General features: G+C 43.2%; 2 protein-coding genes across 6 annotated transcripts in view; one reads left to right on the top strand and one right to left on the bottom strand.

Moving 5' to 3' along the window:
* POLR3F (RNA polymerase III subunit F) lies at positions 1-12362 on the bottom strand. The gene is made up of 9 exons (XM_039528657.1): positions 12185-12362; positions 11819-11936; positions 9882-9949; positions 8796-8863; positions 7927-8039; positions 5762-5905; positions 4118-4225; positions 1779-1970; positions 1-648 (listed from the first exon to the last, which is right to left on the bottom strand). The coding sequence occupies exons 1-9, from the start codon at positions 12238-12240 to the stop codon at positions 571-573; spliced, it is 945 nt and encodes a 314-aa protein (XP_039384591.1). The 5' UTR covers positions 12241-12362; the 3' UTR covers positions 1-570.
* Positions 12363-12379: 17 nt separating this feature from the next.
* Positions 12380-17854, top strand: part of DZANK1 (double zinc ribbon and ankyrin repeat domains 1) — a 32334-nt gene continuing 26859 nt past the window's right edge. For 3 of the 5 annotated variants that reach the window (XM_039528652.1, XM_039528655.1, XM_039528656.1), the window contains exons 1-4: positions 12380-12463; positions 14070-14194; positions 14964-15117; positions 17025-17142. In XM_039528652.1, the coding sequence (XP_039384586.1) occupies positions 14086-14194; positions 14964-15117; positions 17025-17142 (381 nt within the window). In that variant the 5' untranslated portion in view covers positions 12380-12463; positions 14070-14085. Of the gene's footprint in view, positions 12464-12512; positions 12532-12857; positions 12966-14069; positions 14195-14963; positions 15118-17024; positions 17143-17854 lie in introns of those variants that run through there. The other 2 variants (XM_039528654.1, XM_039528653.1) reach the window with 2 other exon arrangements.

Consider the following 17854-nt stretch of genomic DNA (forward strand, 5'->3'; position numbering starts at 1 on the left):
TGATATTCAAATAGCGTTTTATTTAAAACACTGGAGGAGAAGGAAGAATCAATGAGTGATGCTTGCCAATGTGCTCAGAGCCTATGTTATGCAACATCTGTCTCCAACCAGACTTTTGTTACTACTGGAGTACGGTGCTGCCTTTAGGACTGCGCTCTCTGCTCAATATTACTGCTTTGAACATTGGAATTCTTTGTAAACATCAGAGCTAGCGACTTATTTTCTCATGTTTAAAATATAACATAGAGTACAGAGCTATACATAACCCTCCAAGATTTTCTATTACATCCCAGTCCTTTTGTCATGTCTGTCAAGTCACCATGCCTTCCTGTTTGAGCGAGAATGGGGATAGGTTGCCATCAATCACTTGACCTCAAGTAGCCCATCACTTTTGGTCCATTATCAGGACTGCTAACAAACCAATGTGTTGCTTCTCTGCATGTAATTAAAACAAATAAATGCCATGTCCTGAAGTCGCTCACAAAAAAACAAGTCCACGATTAAAAAGCAAACTGGTTCATGAAGGTAGGCTGCAAAGAGTGGGTACAATCCATGCTTCTTATCTTGCCATCAGAATTCTAGCCACTCTGTCATATAAATGCAGTTTGATGGAGAAATCTCACCACCTTCATGGCAGTCATCAAAGACCTGTGGTAAAATGAAAGCAGATGTAAGTAGACTTCCTCACAATTGGAAGTAAAACACTGAAATGCTTGCTCCACGGAGGGGTAGAATGAACACAAAACTGGGATCCAGGAGATCATGGGATCTAATCCCAATCCTGATAGAGATTATTACTTATATTACACTAGCACCAGAGGCCCCACTCAGGATCAGGGCCCCATTGACTGTCCCAGCCTTGGATAGTTTATAAGTTAGCAGACAAAGGGGTAAAGATAGGTGAAATAACTTGCCCAAAGGCATACAACAGAGGAAAAGCACTGAGATTAGAACCCGTTTGATGACTCTCCATTCAGTTCCCTATCCATCAGACAAGACCACAGTGCCATTGCGAAGAGCAGGAATAATCAACAGCTAGGCTGGTGCTTTGATGTGCAAGAAATCATTACATCAATACAAAAAGCCCGTGGTAAAAACTCCATTCACACATTATACCAATAAATGAGTTGGCTGAGGGTAAAGATATTAAAAATGAGAGAGGGGCCAGAAAGAAGCTAAATGGACATTGTCCGGTTAAAACCCTGGTTTGAAAACATTTCCTAGTCACGTTTTCAACGCCTTCGATTATTACAGCTAAAGAGTTTTAGAAGCATTTACTGTTTATTTCTGCTTTTTTACTGTAAGGCTTTTTGTAGTTCTCATCTTGGACAGTGAAAGTAAACCAGGTAGTGTCACTTTTTGGTTCCCAGCATTATAACAATGCAACAATGTTTGGGTTGTCACTCAGCTGGGGCTTGAGCTTCCCATTGGAATTAAAAACAAACAAAACAAAAAATTATTAAAACAGTTTCTACTGGTCTTAGATCTCCCAGACATTTCTGTATAAAAACATTTTGGAGCACGTTTGACTTGACAGTGTCCTTTTACCATGCAATCAAGGGATGAGATGCAATGTGTAAATAGGAAACATCATGGGCTAAATAAAAGTATCAGTCTTTTATTTACTCCATAGCCAAGGCATTTTTGACCTCCGCTGACTTTTTGAAGTCAATGGGACTACTCCTGTGTGTAACGTTAAACACGTGACTAAATGTTTGCCAGACCCCAGTGTACATTTGTATGTATTTCTTCCTCCATATACACAGTAAGTAACTTACTGGGCAGAGTCCACAGGGTGTTCGGATTAACCCAGTGGGTTGGATGATAGGACTGACAGCTCTGTACAATTTCATGTGTCCATCCACACTTCCAACTGTCCCTTCTTTTGCGGCAATGATGGTCATCTCCACCTTTCCATCATATATTAGTGTGTTTAAAATAGTTTCGATATCCTCCATTGACAATTCGACCTAAAGGCAATTTTGTAAAAAAATAAAAACTATTGGTAACAACTAGAGAAAAGGTGTAGCAATAACTCCCACAGAAAGGAAAATAAACTCTTATTTATTTAATGATGACATTCATCCATCATTGCTAAGACTTTAGAGGTCTGGTGTAGCCTTGATACAGGCACGTAATTCACTGAACCACTACAGTTATGCAGAAAAGAGGAGAGCAAAGACAGATTTTTACCGTTTTTCTTACAGTTCTTTTAAAATAATGCTGGGCTTTCAGATAGCTTTTCCAAGTAGGATTTCCCCATAATCTTCAAGTGGCTGCAATAATTCAGATACATTCCAATAATTCTATGATGATTTGGGAAATCTAAGTACAGTTTATGAATTCTGTTTGAGATTATGAACTATGGTCAATCATAATGTTTAACCCTTATGATCATCATTACGATGTTCTTGCCTCTAAGGAAACAGGGAGGAGTGCCAAGTGTCTATTTCTGAACAGGATGGCCTTTAGAGACCATCAAAACCTGAATATAATCTTACCCAAACAGAACAGGATGGCTGTCTCCTCAGGGAAACAGCTTTTCTCATTTGTCTGCATACAGTTAAGGTTTTAAGGAGTGGAAAATCCCCAGAAAGGGGACAAAGAGAGGTATCAGGGCAGGAGCTTAAAAACACAAAGGGTGAGAAGTTGAAGAAGGACTTAGAGAAAGACAGAGGAATGAAGGGCCAGGTGTCATGAGCTACAGCAGGAGTAGGCAACCTATAGCACGGGTGCCGAAGGCAGCACGTGAGCTGATTTTCAGTGGCACTCACAGTGCCCGGGTCCTGGCCACGTGTCCAGAGGGCTCTGCGTTTTAATTTAATTTTAAATGAAGCTTCTTAAACATTTTTAAAACCTTATTTACTTTACATACAACAATAGTTTAGTTATATATTATAGACTTATAGAAAGATCTAAAAATGTTAAAATGTATTACTGGCACGTGAAACCTTAAATTAGAGTGACTAAATGAAGACTCGGCACAGCACTGCTGAAAGGTTGCCGATCCCTGAGCTAGAGGGAACCTTGTTGACTGTCAGATCAGCTGGAGCTGCAGGACACTGACTGAAGGGGAGAGAGAGAGACACACACACACCATGATTTGGAGAAGCCTTGGGCTGGAGGATTGCAGTTCAACAGACAGCACTTGGACCCTGAAGAGACACTGATCCAAATCCCATAGAACTCTCAAGAGTGGTGAGGAAACTGAGGCAGGGAATGGCACACAGGCATTTGTTGTTGTTATGGATCTGTATATTCCATGCTATCTAAAGCAGAGTGATATTTTTAGAAGTCCTTTTACAAAGTCCGTGTCTGGTCGTTTCAACGATCATGTATCCCTGAAGGTGACAACTGTAAATCAGAGTGTTCACAAGGCGAAAGCTCTGGGAATGGACGTACTAAAGCTACTGAGATATCTTGGGGGTCAGCACCAGTCCTAGGGCCAGGACAGCAGGGCCATAGGGTCCCACTTCCAGAAAGGACACCAGACAGTCTGCACCCAGGAAGGGTGCCATAGAGGCCACAGCCAGAGAGACCAGCTAAACCAGAGCCTACCCAGTGAGCAAGGGGAGCTTTCGAGCACATGGCTCCAGCCGAGTCCAAACACAGCAGCCTGGTGAGTGTCCAGCAGGGGGAGCTTGACCAGGACTGTGACAGATCTTTACTTAACAGGAAACCTATGGCTGTTTTCTTGCTCTTACGTATTATGGTGGAGGTTTTTGAAGACAGCTAGGAATTTGTCACGCATCTCCCATAAAAATTGTGTGGCTAAATTCCTAGCTGACTTCAAGAATTTCAGTTTATGTTCATAGGGAAATTCTAACAGAGCAATTATAAAATTCCCTGTAGCTGGGATTGCCAAAAGAAAATGGGTCCCAATTCACATTGACTGGGCATTGGATACCTAATTCCCTTAGGTGCCTTTGGAAATCCCAGCCTATATCAGCTCAATAATGTAATGCAGCACTAACTGCCTACTCCATACACACTACAATATAAGAGACCAATATGTGAACATTGATGCATCAAGTCAAAACTAGGCCTTAGGGTCCAATTCTGAATGATAGTCATTCGGCAGCAATTTGAAAGGTGGTAAGTTAAACGCCATTCTGACCTTACTGATGCCCAGCTCGCAAATGTATTTCCACACCTCATGGGATGATGCAAAGGAACTGTTTCTCTGTATCATAGGGTTCTGTTTGCTGTCATGAGCTGCTTCTGCCTGGGGAAGGATGGAGGGGAGAGTGTGACACACGCAGTCAGTGCTCCCTGTGAAGAGAACGTCTCTAGGTATACAACAGGCTGCTTTTAAGCCACTGCAGAGGCAATTTTCAGACAGACAATCTCTGCCATGTTTTAAGCCAGGGGTGGGAATCTGTCCCCCTGCTTAATTTCATCTGGACTGTGGGGGAAAACGAGGGTTGCCAGGCCATTAAAAGTCCAGTCAGCAGCACAGCAGGGCTAAGGCAGGCTCCCTGCCTGTCCTGGCTCCACGCAGCTCCTGGAAGTGACCGGCATATCCCTGCAGCCCCTGGCCAATGGGAGCTGCAGGGTTGGTGCCTGCAACGCACACTGCACAGAGCCACCTGGCTACGCCTCTGCCTAGGGGCCGCACACACCAGCCGCTTCCAGGAGCGGAGCAGAGCCAGGACAGGGAGCTTCCTTTTAGGCCTGCTGCGCTGCCAACTGGGAGCTGCCTGAAGTAAGTGCCATCTGGCTAGGGCCCACAACCCAAACTCCTGCCCCAGCCCTGAGCCTGCTCCCACACTCCAAACCGCCTGTCTCCATCCCAGAGCCCCCTCCCATGCTCTGAACCCCTCATTTTTGGTCCCGCACCTCTAGCTGGAGCCCTCACCCTGACCCCCACTCCAACACCCTGCCCCAGCCCAGTGAAAATGAGTGAGCCACTGAGGGAGGGGGGCTGGAGTGAGAGTGGGGCGGGGCCTCAGAGAAGGGGCAGGGTGTTCAGTTTTGTGCAATTAGAAAGTTGGCAACCCTAGGGAAAGCCCCAAGCCTCCGCAGCCCCCTTCCCCCAGGACTGTGTGTGGCCTGCAATTGATTTTTTCTGTGAGTCAATGGCCCCCGATAGAAAAAAGTTTTAAGCAGATGATTGTCAACAAATGGAATAATCCCATATTGCACAATGAACAGTAAGTGGCAAATTACAAGTTAACACTATATACAGTAACATGAAACAGTACATTGACCTGAGGAGTTAGAACGCAGGGACCATCATTCTGAGTTTCCTGACTATGGAAAAACCGCAGCCATAGCTAGCGGCCTGTAATGTATATTTTGGAGGGAAAGGGAAATTGCCACGATTGGACTAGGACTCAGAGAATGGAGGTTGAGCTTTCCCTGGAGAATGGATAAGGAGTACCACTTTCCCGGCAGAGTTCACAATAATCAGGGCCAACAATTTTTTGCACAACTGAGGCAGTATGGGAAAGTTGACCTTTGCTAATTTGTTGTTTGAGATATGAATCTGGGGGAATGATGCTTTTTTTCTTTTAAAAAGATACAAATTATGGGTTTATTAAGGTGAATGATCCATTGCATACATTTGCAGTAGCAATTAAATTAGAAAATTAGAAATTAGAAAAATGCCAAATGAAGAATTATGGTCCAGCAACTACATAACAAAGTCCACCTATTTTTATATTTACTACTATATACAAACTTTTCTTCCACCAGTTTAAGGAAAAGCAATTACTTGTAAAAACAATCAAAGATGGGTTAATCTGTAGCAATCCCTCACCTTAGTCTGTAAGAATTTACAACACTGTTGGTTTAACACCTCCACAAATTCAGATTCGAAGTCTTGGTCGCTGTACCAGGCCCCTCCAGTTACGGACCGGTCAGGCTGCAGATTATATAACATGTACACCTTCTTCTTTGAGGCCTATTGAACAATACACACAGTTTTTTTTAATAGCTGAAAATCTTCCATGAAAGGAAAATTTAATTTAAACAAGCATAGGAGCAATCCATGCACTGCCATGTGCCCTGAAACATGGGAAGTGCATAGCTGCATCAAACCATTAGCAGCACTATTTGCACTCCAAGAATACCTGGGTTAAAAAGGAGGTAGTACTTTTGGATTCTGACTCTCAAACTTGTTTTATGGAGCAGGGTTGGAAAAGGTAAACAAAACTACACATCAGAGATAAAGGGCTTTAAAGAAAATGGGACAGATTCACGCTAGGGTGTGAACTGCTACAACTTCATTTCAATGAAGTTGCAAAAGGTCTGAATTTAGCCCGTTATCTGATGTCTTTCCAAGTTTCGAGCCTGATTTTGACCCTCCTTTAGGTCAGAATGCGGTTCAGCAACCCCTCCTATAATAGCATGACAATTAAACATGACTGATGACCTAGTCTAAAGGGGATGAGAAACGGCTTTAAAAATGATTTAATACAGAACTAGCACTAGACATAGCCAAAACCAGCAGTTGTGGCCCGCCATAAACATTTCCCAGTTAAATCAACTTGCATTTTAAAATCACTTCTGAGAGTTTACTCATTTTGTGGAAAGGACTCTCGTTCTGCTTTTTGACTCATGGCAGCTGCAACAGGACATTGTCTGAGATGAAATACAGAGTTGGGTAACTTTACACATACAATATAGTGGGGCTATGAAACTTCAGAGGGTTGACTTTTCAAGTTATACAATGGCATCTTTAAATTGGAGAAGTTAATCTTAAGATTTTTAAATATAAACATGTATGTTTAGCCGTAAATTATAAGTCTTGCTCTGGTAATTCCAGAGCAATGTATTATGCTGTAGGCAATAAGCAGTACCCAAGCTTCTGGTGAACATGAATTCAGTACTATGAATAGGATGGTGAACAAAGGGTTTTATTACACTAAATACAAGTTAGAAAGACAAGGTGGGTTATGTAATATCTTTTACAGGACTAACTTCTGTTGCTGAAAGAGAGAAGCTTTCAAGATACACAGAGCTGCTTCTTCAGTCACAGACCTGAAGAAGAGCTCCGTGTAGCTCGAAAGCGTCTCTCTCACCAACAAAAGTTAGTCCAGTAAAAGATATTACCTAACCCACCTTGTCTCTTGAACATCCTGGGACTGACATGGCTGCAGCAACACTGCACTAAAACACAAGTGCCTAATAAACACATTTTAACATGAGCATTTCTGAAGCTTCATTAACAACTACGACAAGAGATGAAAAAAGCTCAGAACATGCAGCAGCCGCAATAAAGCCCCTGGCTTCTGCAATAAATGAAGGATGAATACACTTCACAAAGCCATTTCATCAGTGCTTTACATATTCCAAATCAAGTCTTTATAAACTGGGTCAGATGCTTTTTCAACTCCATTGAAGTCATGTTATTAGTATAGACTTTGATTCAGGAAAGCACTTAGGCATGTCTTTGAAGTCTGTCCCAAATAGGAATGCTTTCCTGAATCACAGCTATAATCAGCAGCAGGTTAAAAACTCTCCCCCACTTAAGAGAAATTATGTCCAAAGAACATTTTGGCTGTGGGAGAGTCTGGAAAGAGCAGAGCACAGAAGTTTTAGTTTGGCCTAAGCAGTGCAACTGTAACAGCAGAAGAGACAATTGTTATAAGGGTTACTGTGATTCCTACTGTTTTGAATAAATGATGCCAGCAACTCTTTGCTAAAGTTATTGCACCTCTACTCTTCTCTAATATTTGCACTTAGATAGTGCCCTATATAGGAGACTGTCAGTGATTTACAACGTAATTCAAATATTGTCTCCATTTTATAGAGGAGCAAACTGAGGTACAGAGATGTTAAGTGATCTTCCCAAGATCACAGAGAGTCAGTGACGTAGCTGGGAGAATAACCCAAGTTTCTTCACTGCCCGTCACCTGCTCTAACAAACATACTTTGCAGTATATACAGTATTTCAAGTATTTAAAACTACAGATTACTCACTGCCACAGACTTAACAGCTTTAATAAGTTTCTTGCTCTCCAAGTTTTTCAGTATCTTGTTGATCTCTGTTAAAGGTAGATTACTTTTGTATCTAATATCTCGGCTCCAAATACCTGTTTAAAATGAAAAAAAGGAAAGCCGAATTCAAATGAATATGAACAGAGCATTACAAGTCTCAGGCACATTACATTTGTTCTTATGTTCAAGCCAAGGCCCGAGCTGTTCCTTTCCGAATCAGAATTCACATCACAGTGTTGCTTGAACACTACCTAAATAGGATGCACTGTGTAGCGTATTATTCAAACATCTCCCTACAGTTGTTATAACAAGAACTTGCCTGCTCTGAGAGCTCATACAGGTGAATTCTATTTTGTCAATAGACTTGACCAAAAAATGGGGAAACCATTTTGTCTGAGGGGGCCCTTGGTTCTGGAACTCTCATCCCTTCACTCTTCAGTCTAACAGAAGACCAATTTGTTGGCCTTCATATTCTGCAAGGCTCATCTGTTTTCCTAGGCTCTCTCAGAGAGTTTGGGATATGAAACAGTCTGGCGGGGAGGATATTTTATAGGGAATCTGTACTTTCTAGTCACAGAAGGGGCTGGGAGAGAAATTGACTAAAGTCCTAATGTGGATACTGATACTTTACTTGTTTATTTTGAGTGATTAGTTAAGCATGTAATACCTCAAACAGATGCTTTGAAAACAACTAGAGTAATGAAGCTATAGTAATGCTTTGCTTGTATATTACCATGCCTTTAATTCTTGAGTATTAAGAAATAGTACACACCGTTTCCCCCAAATCCATACTAAGCAACGGAGCTAGCACAGGTCAAGAATAAAATTAAAACAGTCCTTGAATAAGTCACCTTTGTTGGCTGCATCCTCTATAATTTGATAGACCAGCTTCTCTTGATTGTCAGATCCCTTCATTTTACTGTAAAGGACAGATCACAAAAGGGACAGGTGTTAGTTATTGTGACTGTCCAGCAGGATAGAAGTAAACTAGATTTGTTTTAAACTGTGGAAAGCAAAACTATAAAATGAATTCAATTACACAAAAAGAAACTAGCTGGCACTAGCTGGTTATTGTAATAACAAGGAACTGCAGACAGCTTTTGTCATTTCTTCCATGTCATGTCAAGTCAGCCATAGAAACTGTTAGCATTTTGTTGGTGCGCTGCTCTGGTTTTCCCACCACTAGCACGACCACCAATTGCTCACCTACAACTGCAGTAGCTCAATCCTGAATGAAATTATACTCAAAATAAGCAGCCTCTGGATGAAACATCTGGGAAGGTGCAGTAAAGTGCTCTCACCTCTGAAGTTTGCTTTCCCCACTGGTCTAAGAAAGCCTGATTCTGCTAAGCTCCAGGCCACATCATCTCTTTTTTGAAGCATTTGAGAGTGGATTAGATGTGTGCGCATTTGAGGGGTGCAGTGGAGTGAGGAGGACTGTTAGGTTTGGGGGATTTTCCTTCTTTGAAGCAAACAGAGTACATCTTTATTCAGTTTTATAAAAGCACATTTTATGAACCAAATAAAAACCCCATTTAGTATATAGAGCAATATACTCAGGGTTGGATGACTGTTACAAATTAAGGGCCTGATCTTGCACTCTGCTCCATCCAGGCAGACCCCTGGACCCACAGCAGAGCCCCAATGACTTCAGTGGGACTCCACTTGAGCATACAGGTCTGCCTGCATGGATCAGATCACCTGATGGGGGGCTTTACTACCTGCAATAGTTTTCCAACACCACATAATCCCACTTCAATGCAACTATTCACAGTGGGAAGCATGACCTCCAACAGCATTTACAAGATGGGGGCCCAAAGCAAGTAAATGTGCCATCTTGGAATGAATGGGTGAATAACACTTGATGATTGCTACCATCACCACGACTGCACTGGGAGAGTGCATGAGAACTGTCCCTTCAACAAAAGAAAGCTTACCCAGCATTTTGAGACTCTTTGATCCTGTAGAGAAGACCAGTGTTGCTCCTGAGAAGGTCTAGCTGTCCCTGAAAGAGACAGACACAAATACTATTATAAGAGCTTGACATTTACCCTTTAAACATTAAATCTCATTTAATTTTGCCTAAACAACAAAAAAACCCAGACCAAAATACATTTTCATCCTTTGGAAACACCAGGACATTTTAGATAGCTCTGCTCAGGAAATATTCTGTCTATTTATCATCCAGCTGCTAGAGAATATTGACATTGCTCCTGGCCTCTTCCTGCCACACGTCATTAACTAAAATATAGAAAACTACTCTTTCCTCTTCCAACACTGCACCAAGGATGTAAAGCTCCAACATGCAGCTCTCTCAGCCTGCAGTAACATGTCCATTGAATCATTTTTTTAAATTGCTCATTTACATAGCCAACAGTTAGCTTGAAAACACAAGTCAGTGTAAAAAAATATTACTTAGGATCAGCTCAGATAAGATGGAGGGGATGTCATATTGTATGAGAAAGCATTCTAAACTGCAGTAAAAATTGTGACAGTTCCTTCAGTTGCATTTACCCCCTACTGTCAGAATAATTCACATTCTCAGGATGCTGCTAGATTCTCCTCCTTATCACTCCCGGACTCCCATACAATACTTTATTTCATCTTCAGCTGGTCAAGAGATGGTGACCATCCCCCTCAGATGCAGGCTTTGCCATGATTACCTATGTCTGTTACCTCAAGGCAGGACAAGTGCAACATGGTCTAGCTTGGGCTAACTTTTAAGATCTACCTTTGTAGGTATGGCAAACAGATGGAAGCATACTATACCAGTGCATCATATTCTACATTGCCTGCCAATTAATTTACAGGCAGAAACCCTAAATAGTCCAGGCTCCCAGTTATCTCAAAGAATGCTCTTTTCATACGCCACATAACTTTGCTCAGAGGGAACACTTGCTATTTATCCCAAGGGTGATGCATGTGAGAGATGAGTGCGGAGTATTCTCAGTGGTGGCCTCTTGCATCTGGAATTCAATTCTGACATACACATCTATATCAGGATTCAGGCCTGGTCACTTTTAGAGCAAGATTCAAGATGCCTTGTTATTAAGGCTTTAACTATAACAGCAAGGCTTGGACTTTCCTGACAGTCTACTAAATTGTTAATCATCACTTCAAATCCTCTCAAGGAAGCTGAGTTGGCTACTGTAGAGAAATGCAAGAAAATATGTTGGTTGGTTCCATTCTCGCATATGAATGGCACTCAGTTATATTGGTCAGATGTGCCTTATAATAATAAATGCAATTAAACTACAGTCAATCAAAAGATGAGATAATCCCATACACTTTGACCTAAAAGCTAGAATCTAGTAAACACTGGGTGAAATCCTGGCCCCACTGTAGTCAATGATGAAACTTCATTTGACTTCCATGAGGCCAGGATGTCATCCTCCCTCTAAAAGCAGACAACAGGATTCAATAATGGTAGGTAAATAGGTAATAATTGGAGGTATACCAATCTCCTAGAACTGGAAGGGACCTTGAAAGGTCATCGAGTCCAGCCCCCTGCCTTCACTAGCAGGACCAATTTTTGCCCCAGATCCCTAAGTGGCCTCCTCAAGGATTGAACTCACAACCCTGGGTTTAGCAGGCCAATGCTCAAACCACTGAGCTTCCCCCGCCCCTGCCCTTTCAGGTTATCCCTATATTACAGAACAATACCAATGAGGTTTAAGATGCAGAGACAGTCCTTAACAGAAACACACTCGTATTGCTTTGCTAGATCCCAGAAGATTAATACACAAGGCCCAACTCTGCAGCTGCTCTACGCTAGTAATGGCTGATGAAGTCCACGGAGTTCATGCATATGAAAGGGCTGTGAGATCCCTTCAGCAGCGCATAACTGGCTGCACGGATGGGGAGGTGACCCTACCACGGAGAGCAGCCTGTTGATAGCCATGGCCCGCTGCTGGGGCTCCATGTGGGGCATGTCATTCTGGATCACTTGGTCGGTGATGCCGTGAGGGAACTGGTGGCAGAGCTCAATGATCCTGGAGGCGAGAAGAGGAGGAGCAGAGTCAGGTCACAACCCACAGACACAACCCACGGCCCCTCTCAGGCCCGCTCCACCCCACCGCACCCCAAACCAAACCCCAGCTGCGCTCCAGCCCTGCCCCCATCTCTGCCCAACCCCCTACCGCCCCCCAGCGCTGCCCCAGGCCCCTGCGCTGGGGGCCCGCACCCCTCACCCTCACCCCCACCCAGACAGACCAGACCGGCCCCGGCCCCTCAGCCGCACCTGTTCTCTATCTCCAGCGGGTCCGGGACCTCCGGCTTCACCTTCACCTCGGCCATGGCAGCCGGGGCCCGGGCGTGTGTGACGGGAGGGGGCAGCCCGCAGCGAGGCGGGTTAATCCACTACCCCGGCGGCGCAAACCCCAGCCAGGTCCCTCAGCGCCGCGGCGCGGAGAGATGACGTCGCGAAGGAGCCCCGGTTGCTATGGAGCAGCAGGAGGCAGACCAATCCGGGGCCGCCTTCTTGCGCGGGTTACAGCGTCTCTGGTAACGGGGGAGCCGGGTGAGTAACGGGGAGGGAGCCGCGTGGGGGGCGAGTGGAGCCGGGGGTGGGGGGTCCGGAGCCCCGGGGTGAGGCGGGGCGGGAGCCGGTCCTGAGCCCGGGGTGGGACGGGAGCAGTTGGGGGGGGGGGTCCAGAGCCCGGGGCAGGAGCCTGATGCGGGGCGGAGGGATCCAGAGCCCGGAGTGGGGCAGGAGCAGTTTTTTTTGGGGGGGGGCGGGAGGAGCCTGATGGGGGCGAGGTCCAGAGACCGGAGTGACGGGCGCAGTTGCGGGAGGGGGCGGGTCCAGAGCCGGATGCCGGCGGCGGGATCCAGAGCCCGGAGTGGGGCGGGAGCAGTTTGGGGGGGTCCGGAGTCCGAGGCGGGGGGGTGGGGGGCGTGTAGAACAACCAGAGCCAGGAGTGCAGGGGTGGGTGCCCGGCTTTGGCATTTAGTCTGAATGCGGTGAGAGAACCTACTCTGCGCACCAACAGAATTACAAATTTTGGTTCTGCCTCCCGCAGGTGCATAAGAAACAATCAGCTATTCAAATAAACCGGTGTGGTCAGCTGGCCACCTGAGGGTGTAGAAAACCAATCTGAATGATTTCTGTCATCTTTTAATCCTGCCCTAGAGGTGGCAGATTCTGGCAAATGTGCTGCACCATGGCATTTCTGGTGGGAGGAGTAATGGCACTGCTGAAATTGCTATACCAGTGCTTGCTATCTGTACAGGCAATACAATACTGCAGACTGACACTATAGTTACCCTTGATCAGAACAAGTGTAATCCCAGTGTTCACATGAATGATTGAACATCTGTGCAGAATGGATAGTAGTTTTGTGTGCGAATGTGTGGGATGTTACAGACATGTTGTGGGGTTGGAAAGTTGATTGTAAAACCAGAACTTGCTAGTGTAGACAATGTATTTGGCTGTGAACATGACCACCAAGACATACACTAGGGGCTTGCCTATATTATACATTTTTATCATCTCTAAGCACAGTTGTCCGCAATTAAGTTCGATGACACAGAGCTGGCCATTGTAAATCATGCCAAAATCATATTCAGCATCATTTGTCTTAATATAGTATATGGCAGGCGAGACACCACTCTGGAATAGCAGAGAGTGCCTTATTTTAGTCCTCTCCTGCATGAGATATTAGGTGGATGGAGCCACATCTATTATAAACAAGGCCAACACTCTTCATGATTATCTCATGAACTGTCACTCAGCTCCGGTGGCATGTATCGCTGACACCTCGTGGACAGGGCTGACCTTGGCAAAGCTGGTTTTAGCTGTGTATGCGGAGATCAATCAAACTCATGCAATGAAGATCAGATTGGAATGAAAGTTGTGGTACTTGTCTCACACTCTGGCCAAAATTCCAGAGTTGCAGAACTAGTCAAAATTTTGATTAGCTCTTAGCATGCTCAGATTGGTTCAATAGGAAAAAATTTTCAGTGGACAGCAAAACAGATAAGAATGTTGTTGTTATAAGGATTAACAAGTTACTGCATCTAATGTTCTCTTTTTTCAGGGAGGTGGAATAGAGGTGTGGAGTTGCATGAAGATTCATTTCTGCTTCACTCTTATGTTTTAAAAGAAACACATGCTATTTTTTCAGATCACTACAAAGAAAAATGACGGCTGGTTCAGTGTCAGTGCCTCAAATTATACCACTTCGACTCCCTCTGCCAGGAAAGGCTAAACATGAAATAGACACAAATACACATGTAGAAATAAAATCAGGTATAAACAACAGCTTTAAAGCTGTACTATAAACCTTGTTCTTTTTAGTCTGTAATTTGACTCTCACCTTTTGCATTCACATTTTATTGTGATTTTGATGAGTACCCATTTTCATAAGTACCTTGCATAAATTAACCCTTTACATCTATCCTGAAAACATGCATGTGCTTAACTTCATTAATGTGACTAGTTGCACTGAAGCTAATAGGACTACTCGTGTGTAACTTAACTCAAATGTGTCAGTGTTTGCAGGATCAGGGCCTTATATTTCTGTGCTATTATGTCTGTTCCATATTCACAACCAAATAGGAAAACCTTAGAATCTGATGATTTTGTGTTTTGTTGTGATTTTGCAAAACTGTTACTTGAAAATAGCAGGGGTCATTTTCACTCAAAAGGTCCTATCTGTTAGCAAGAGTCTCAGTTTTGAAATTCCAACTTTTATTTTTCAACCATGATCATTTTTCTTATCAGAATGTGCCACATGTAGACCCTGTGCATATTTTCACTTACCCTTTTTGCAACTTGTATGTGTGAAGATGAATGGCTTGTAATGAAATTGTGATTATTTTGTCACCAAATTTTGTGAGGAGAGAGAGGGAAAAAAACAAAGCACACATTATGGCCCCAATCTTGCAATCCCTTACTCACATCCTTAATTTTTCTCATGTGTGTAAATTAAGCATATGTGTAAGCATTTGCAGGAGTGGGGATTATTTTTGCACAGCCCTAATACTGTTTTGGTAATTATCTTATTTGTGTCTTTCAGATACTCCTGATGTTACTATCTATTACACTTTAGATGGAAGTAAGCCAGAACTCTTTAGGAGACCTGGCTATGGAGAATGTAACACTTTTAAATATAAGGGACCCATCACATTACCTGATGGGAAAATAACAGTAAAAGCTTTGGCAGTCACCAAGTAAGTAGCAACTGTCTATCTTGCATTATAATTATTGTAATTTTATTTGCATTACTGTAGTGCCTAGGAGTCCCAGTCATGGGCCAGGACTCCATTGTGTAAGGCACTGTATAAACACAGAACAAAAAGACAGCCCCTACTCCAAAGAGCTTACAATCAAAGTAGTATTCATGTATTCCTCTGTATGGACATCAGTATCTTCTATGCCAGAACATTTATTATTATTATTATTATATAGTAATTACTTGTATTGCCCCAACCATGGATCGGGGAACAATTGCACTAGGTATGCTACAAATGCATAACAAAAAGATAGTTTTTGCCCTGAAGAGCTAACAACATAAGTACATTTTTACAATCAAAGTAAATTATTATTATAAAATAATAAGATCACTTTATAAAGATTAACACATTCTCACAATGACACTGTAAGGTAGGCACATATTATTATTCCCATTTTACAGATAGGGAAATAGACTCCACTGCTCCTGTCTCTATCTTTCTAGGCCCTTATACCACTCGCATCAGAGCTTTGCCCCACACCATGCTGTGAGTTAGTGGCAGAGCTAGGGTTAGAATGTAGTTGTTCCATGGTCATTCCTAGATCGTACTGCCTCATAACATTAGAAATCAATCACATGATATGACAATGGTACAATATTCTGTCATGCAGCATATGTGGGTATGGGAGCATTCTCGGAACTCCCCCTTCCCAGACTTCAGCCTGACCTATCAGTGACATGCTTAGTCAGTTGAGAGGGAGGGAGAGTGCTGATTATGCAGCTCTTAGAACTCCACCCTAAGGGCTCTCTTACTAGTTATGCTCATTAGGAGATAGTAGTATACTTCCTGTGTTTTAGGCTGACAGGTAAAACTGCCAGGGATACCAATGCGATGTCAAAGTATCCAGTGATTCACAGATATACAGTAAATTTATAAAAATGTGCATTAACTTTCTAGCAATATGCTCAGTGGATATTGAACCAACAATGAGGACTTGATCCTCCATGGCTCAGGTGCAGCGTTGCATGTATAAGAGCAAGGTAAAATGTGAGGGGTAGGACAGGGAGAAACAGGGGACTTGATCCTCCTTCAAGGCCATCAAGTGTCTTCTGACTAGTAACAAAACTTCACATTTAAACCCAGTCACATCACACACGCTCACTCTCTGCCCTCTCCCATTTCCAAGGGAATGGAGACTTCCACTCCAGTTGGAGGACTGTGCCTATTGTTCCTTTACTGGCAATCATATGTTGCCTTTGCTCATACTTGCCCTGGAGTGAAACTACCTTGCATTCCCTGTGCAAGGACTTGCAGAATCAAGGCTTATATATAGTTCTTGGTATCACTGTACAGACCATACTTTTTTTTTTTAATTGCTGTGGTTGTGAAAAGACACATTCTCAGCTCCTTCATCCCATGCTAAATGAATGGCATGGACAGTGAATGTCTGTGGTATCAAATGTTAGCAAGGACATATAATGAATGGTATGGAATGGCAAGCTGAATGTGGCTCAGTTTTGGAGGCAAGTGCTCCCATTCCCTGTGGCATTATCACCTTTCCCCCGCCCCCCCGCAAGTGAGTTGTACAGTAGTAGGGACAGAAGGAGGACATGGATTAAGGTATATCAGGAATATCTTATGTAAAAGGGAACCAGGTATTAAAATTATCCATATTTTCATCATTTTTAACTGGTAATTTTTCATCACACATAGAATTTCCATCGTTTTTTAAAAGCATTGATTGATTGGGCGTATGGCGGGATCATGGCAGCTTGCTGAAATAGTAGTCTGGCTAGCAAGAGGCGTTTCAATAAAAGACCCATTTTCACCACTGATTTCCTTTCTACTAATACCCATAATTTTGTGCTATAGCTATCTGTAGCCTTTTGATTATTAACTTTCAGAGACTGCAGGGAGAGTGCCATTGTAACAAAGGTATTTCTGGTAGAATACGAGCCACCAAACATACTATTTGCTGCTGAAGATAATGATGAGAATTTTCTGAAAGACCTCTCCAACCAGGCAAGTTACAGCAATGATAAATCCCTGTTTGACCATAACATTTTGTATTATATTACAGAGAGACACAATCCAGGTAGCTGTCGAGTTTCATTACTTGTATTTCTTTATCTGCCCATCTTTGTTGTTTTTAACCTTTTCTGGTATTGAAATCTATGAAAGTTCAAATGGTTGGTTCTTTATTGGGACAGCCAATTAAAACAATTGTAATCCATCTCTTTTACTAATGAGCGGCTGACGTTATGCAAGAATGGTTTTGTTTCAGCTGCTAGTAACTTACAACATTTGCCATTCACCCTGCTCGGGGAATGTTGTGTTTAACTGACAGGCTTATACAGAGACTCCCTTTTGGAAATAACACTTCAACGTGTCCCGGAATGTTTTCTCTGGGATTGTTCTGTTCTCATTAGAAAAATTCACCCTCTGAAAATGAGAAGTCCAGAAAGGGCCAAATCTTGAAATTCTTACTCAGAGCCTGGTTGTGCCCTGCTGCTTGGGTGTGCAAGGGGGAAATGTGTACAAGAAATCTGGTCCCACTTGTACACCACCACCACGTGCGACAGCCTGGCACTACTGTAGTTCTTGCACTCCACCACATGCTGGGATTGCACCCATTTACTATCTCCACGGGGTACAAATCTCATTGGTTAGGAAGAAATGTATACTGTGAGGGTGGTCTGGTAGTGCAGTGACAACCCTCCTCCTTCCGTACCTT

Source organism: Mauremys reevesii, linkage group 3 (assembly GCF_016161935.1).
Source record: "Mauremys reevesii isolate NIE-2019 linkage group 3, ASM1616193v1, whole genome shotgun sequence".
In the NCBI taxonomy this organism is placed as follows: domain Eukaryota; kingdom Metazoa; phylum Chordata; order Testudines; family Geoemydidae; genus Mauremys; species Mauremys reevesii.

Coding starts and splice junctions, on each gene's coding strand:
- POLR3F (XM_039528657.1), bottom strand. CDS start 12,240: ATGGCCGAGGTGAAGGTGAAGCCGGAGGTCCCGGACCCGCTGGAGATA. Junction 8,864..9,881: donor AAAGAGTCTCAAAATGCTGG/GTAAGCTTTCTT, acceptor TGTCCTTTACAG/TAAAATGAAGGGATCTGACA. Junction 5,906..7,926: donor AAGCTGTTAAGTCTGTGGCA/GTGAGTAATCTG, acceptor ATTGTTCAATAG/GCCTCAAAGAAGAAGGTGTA.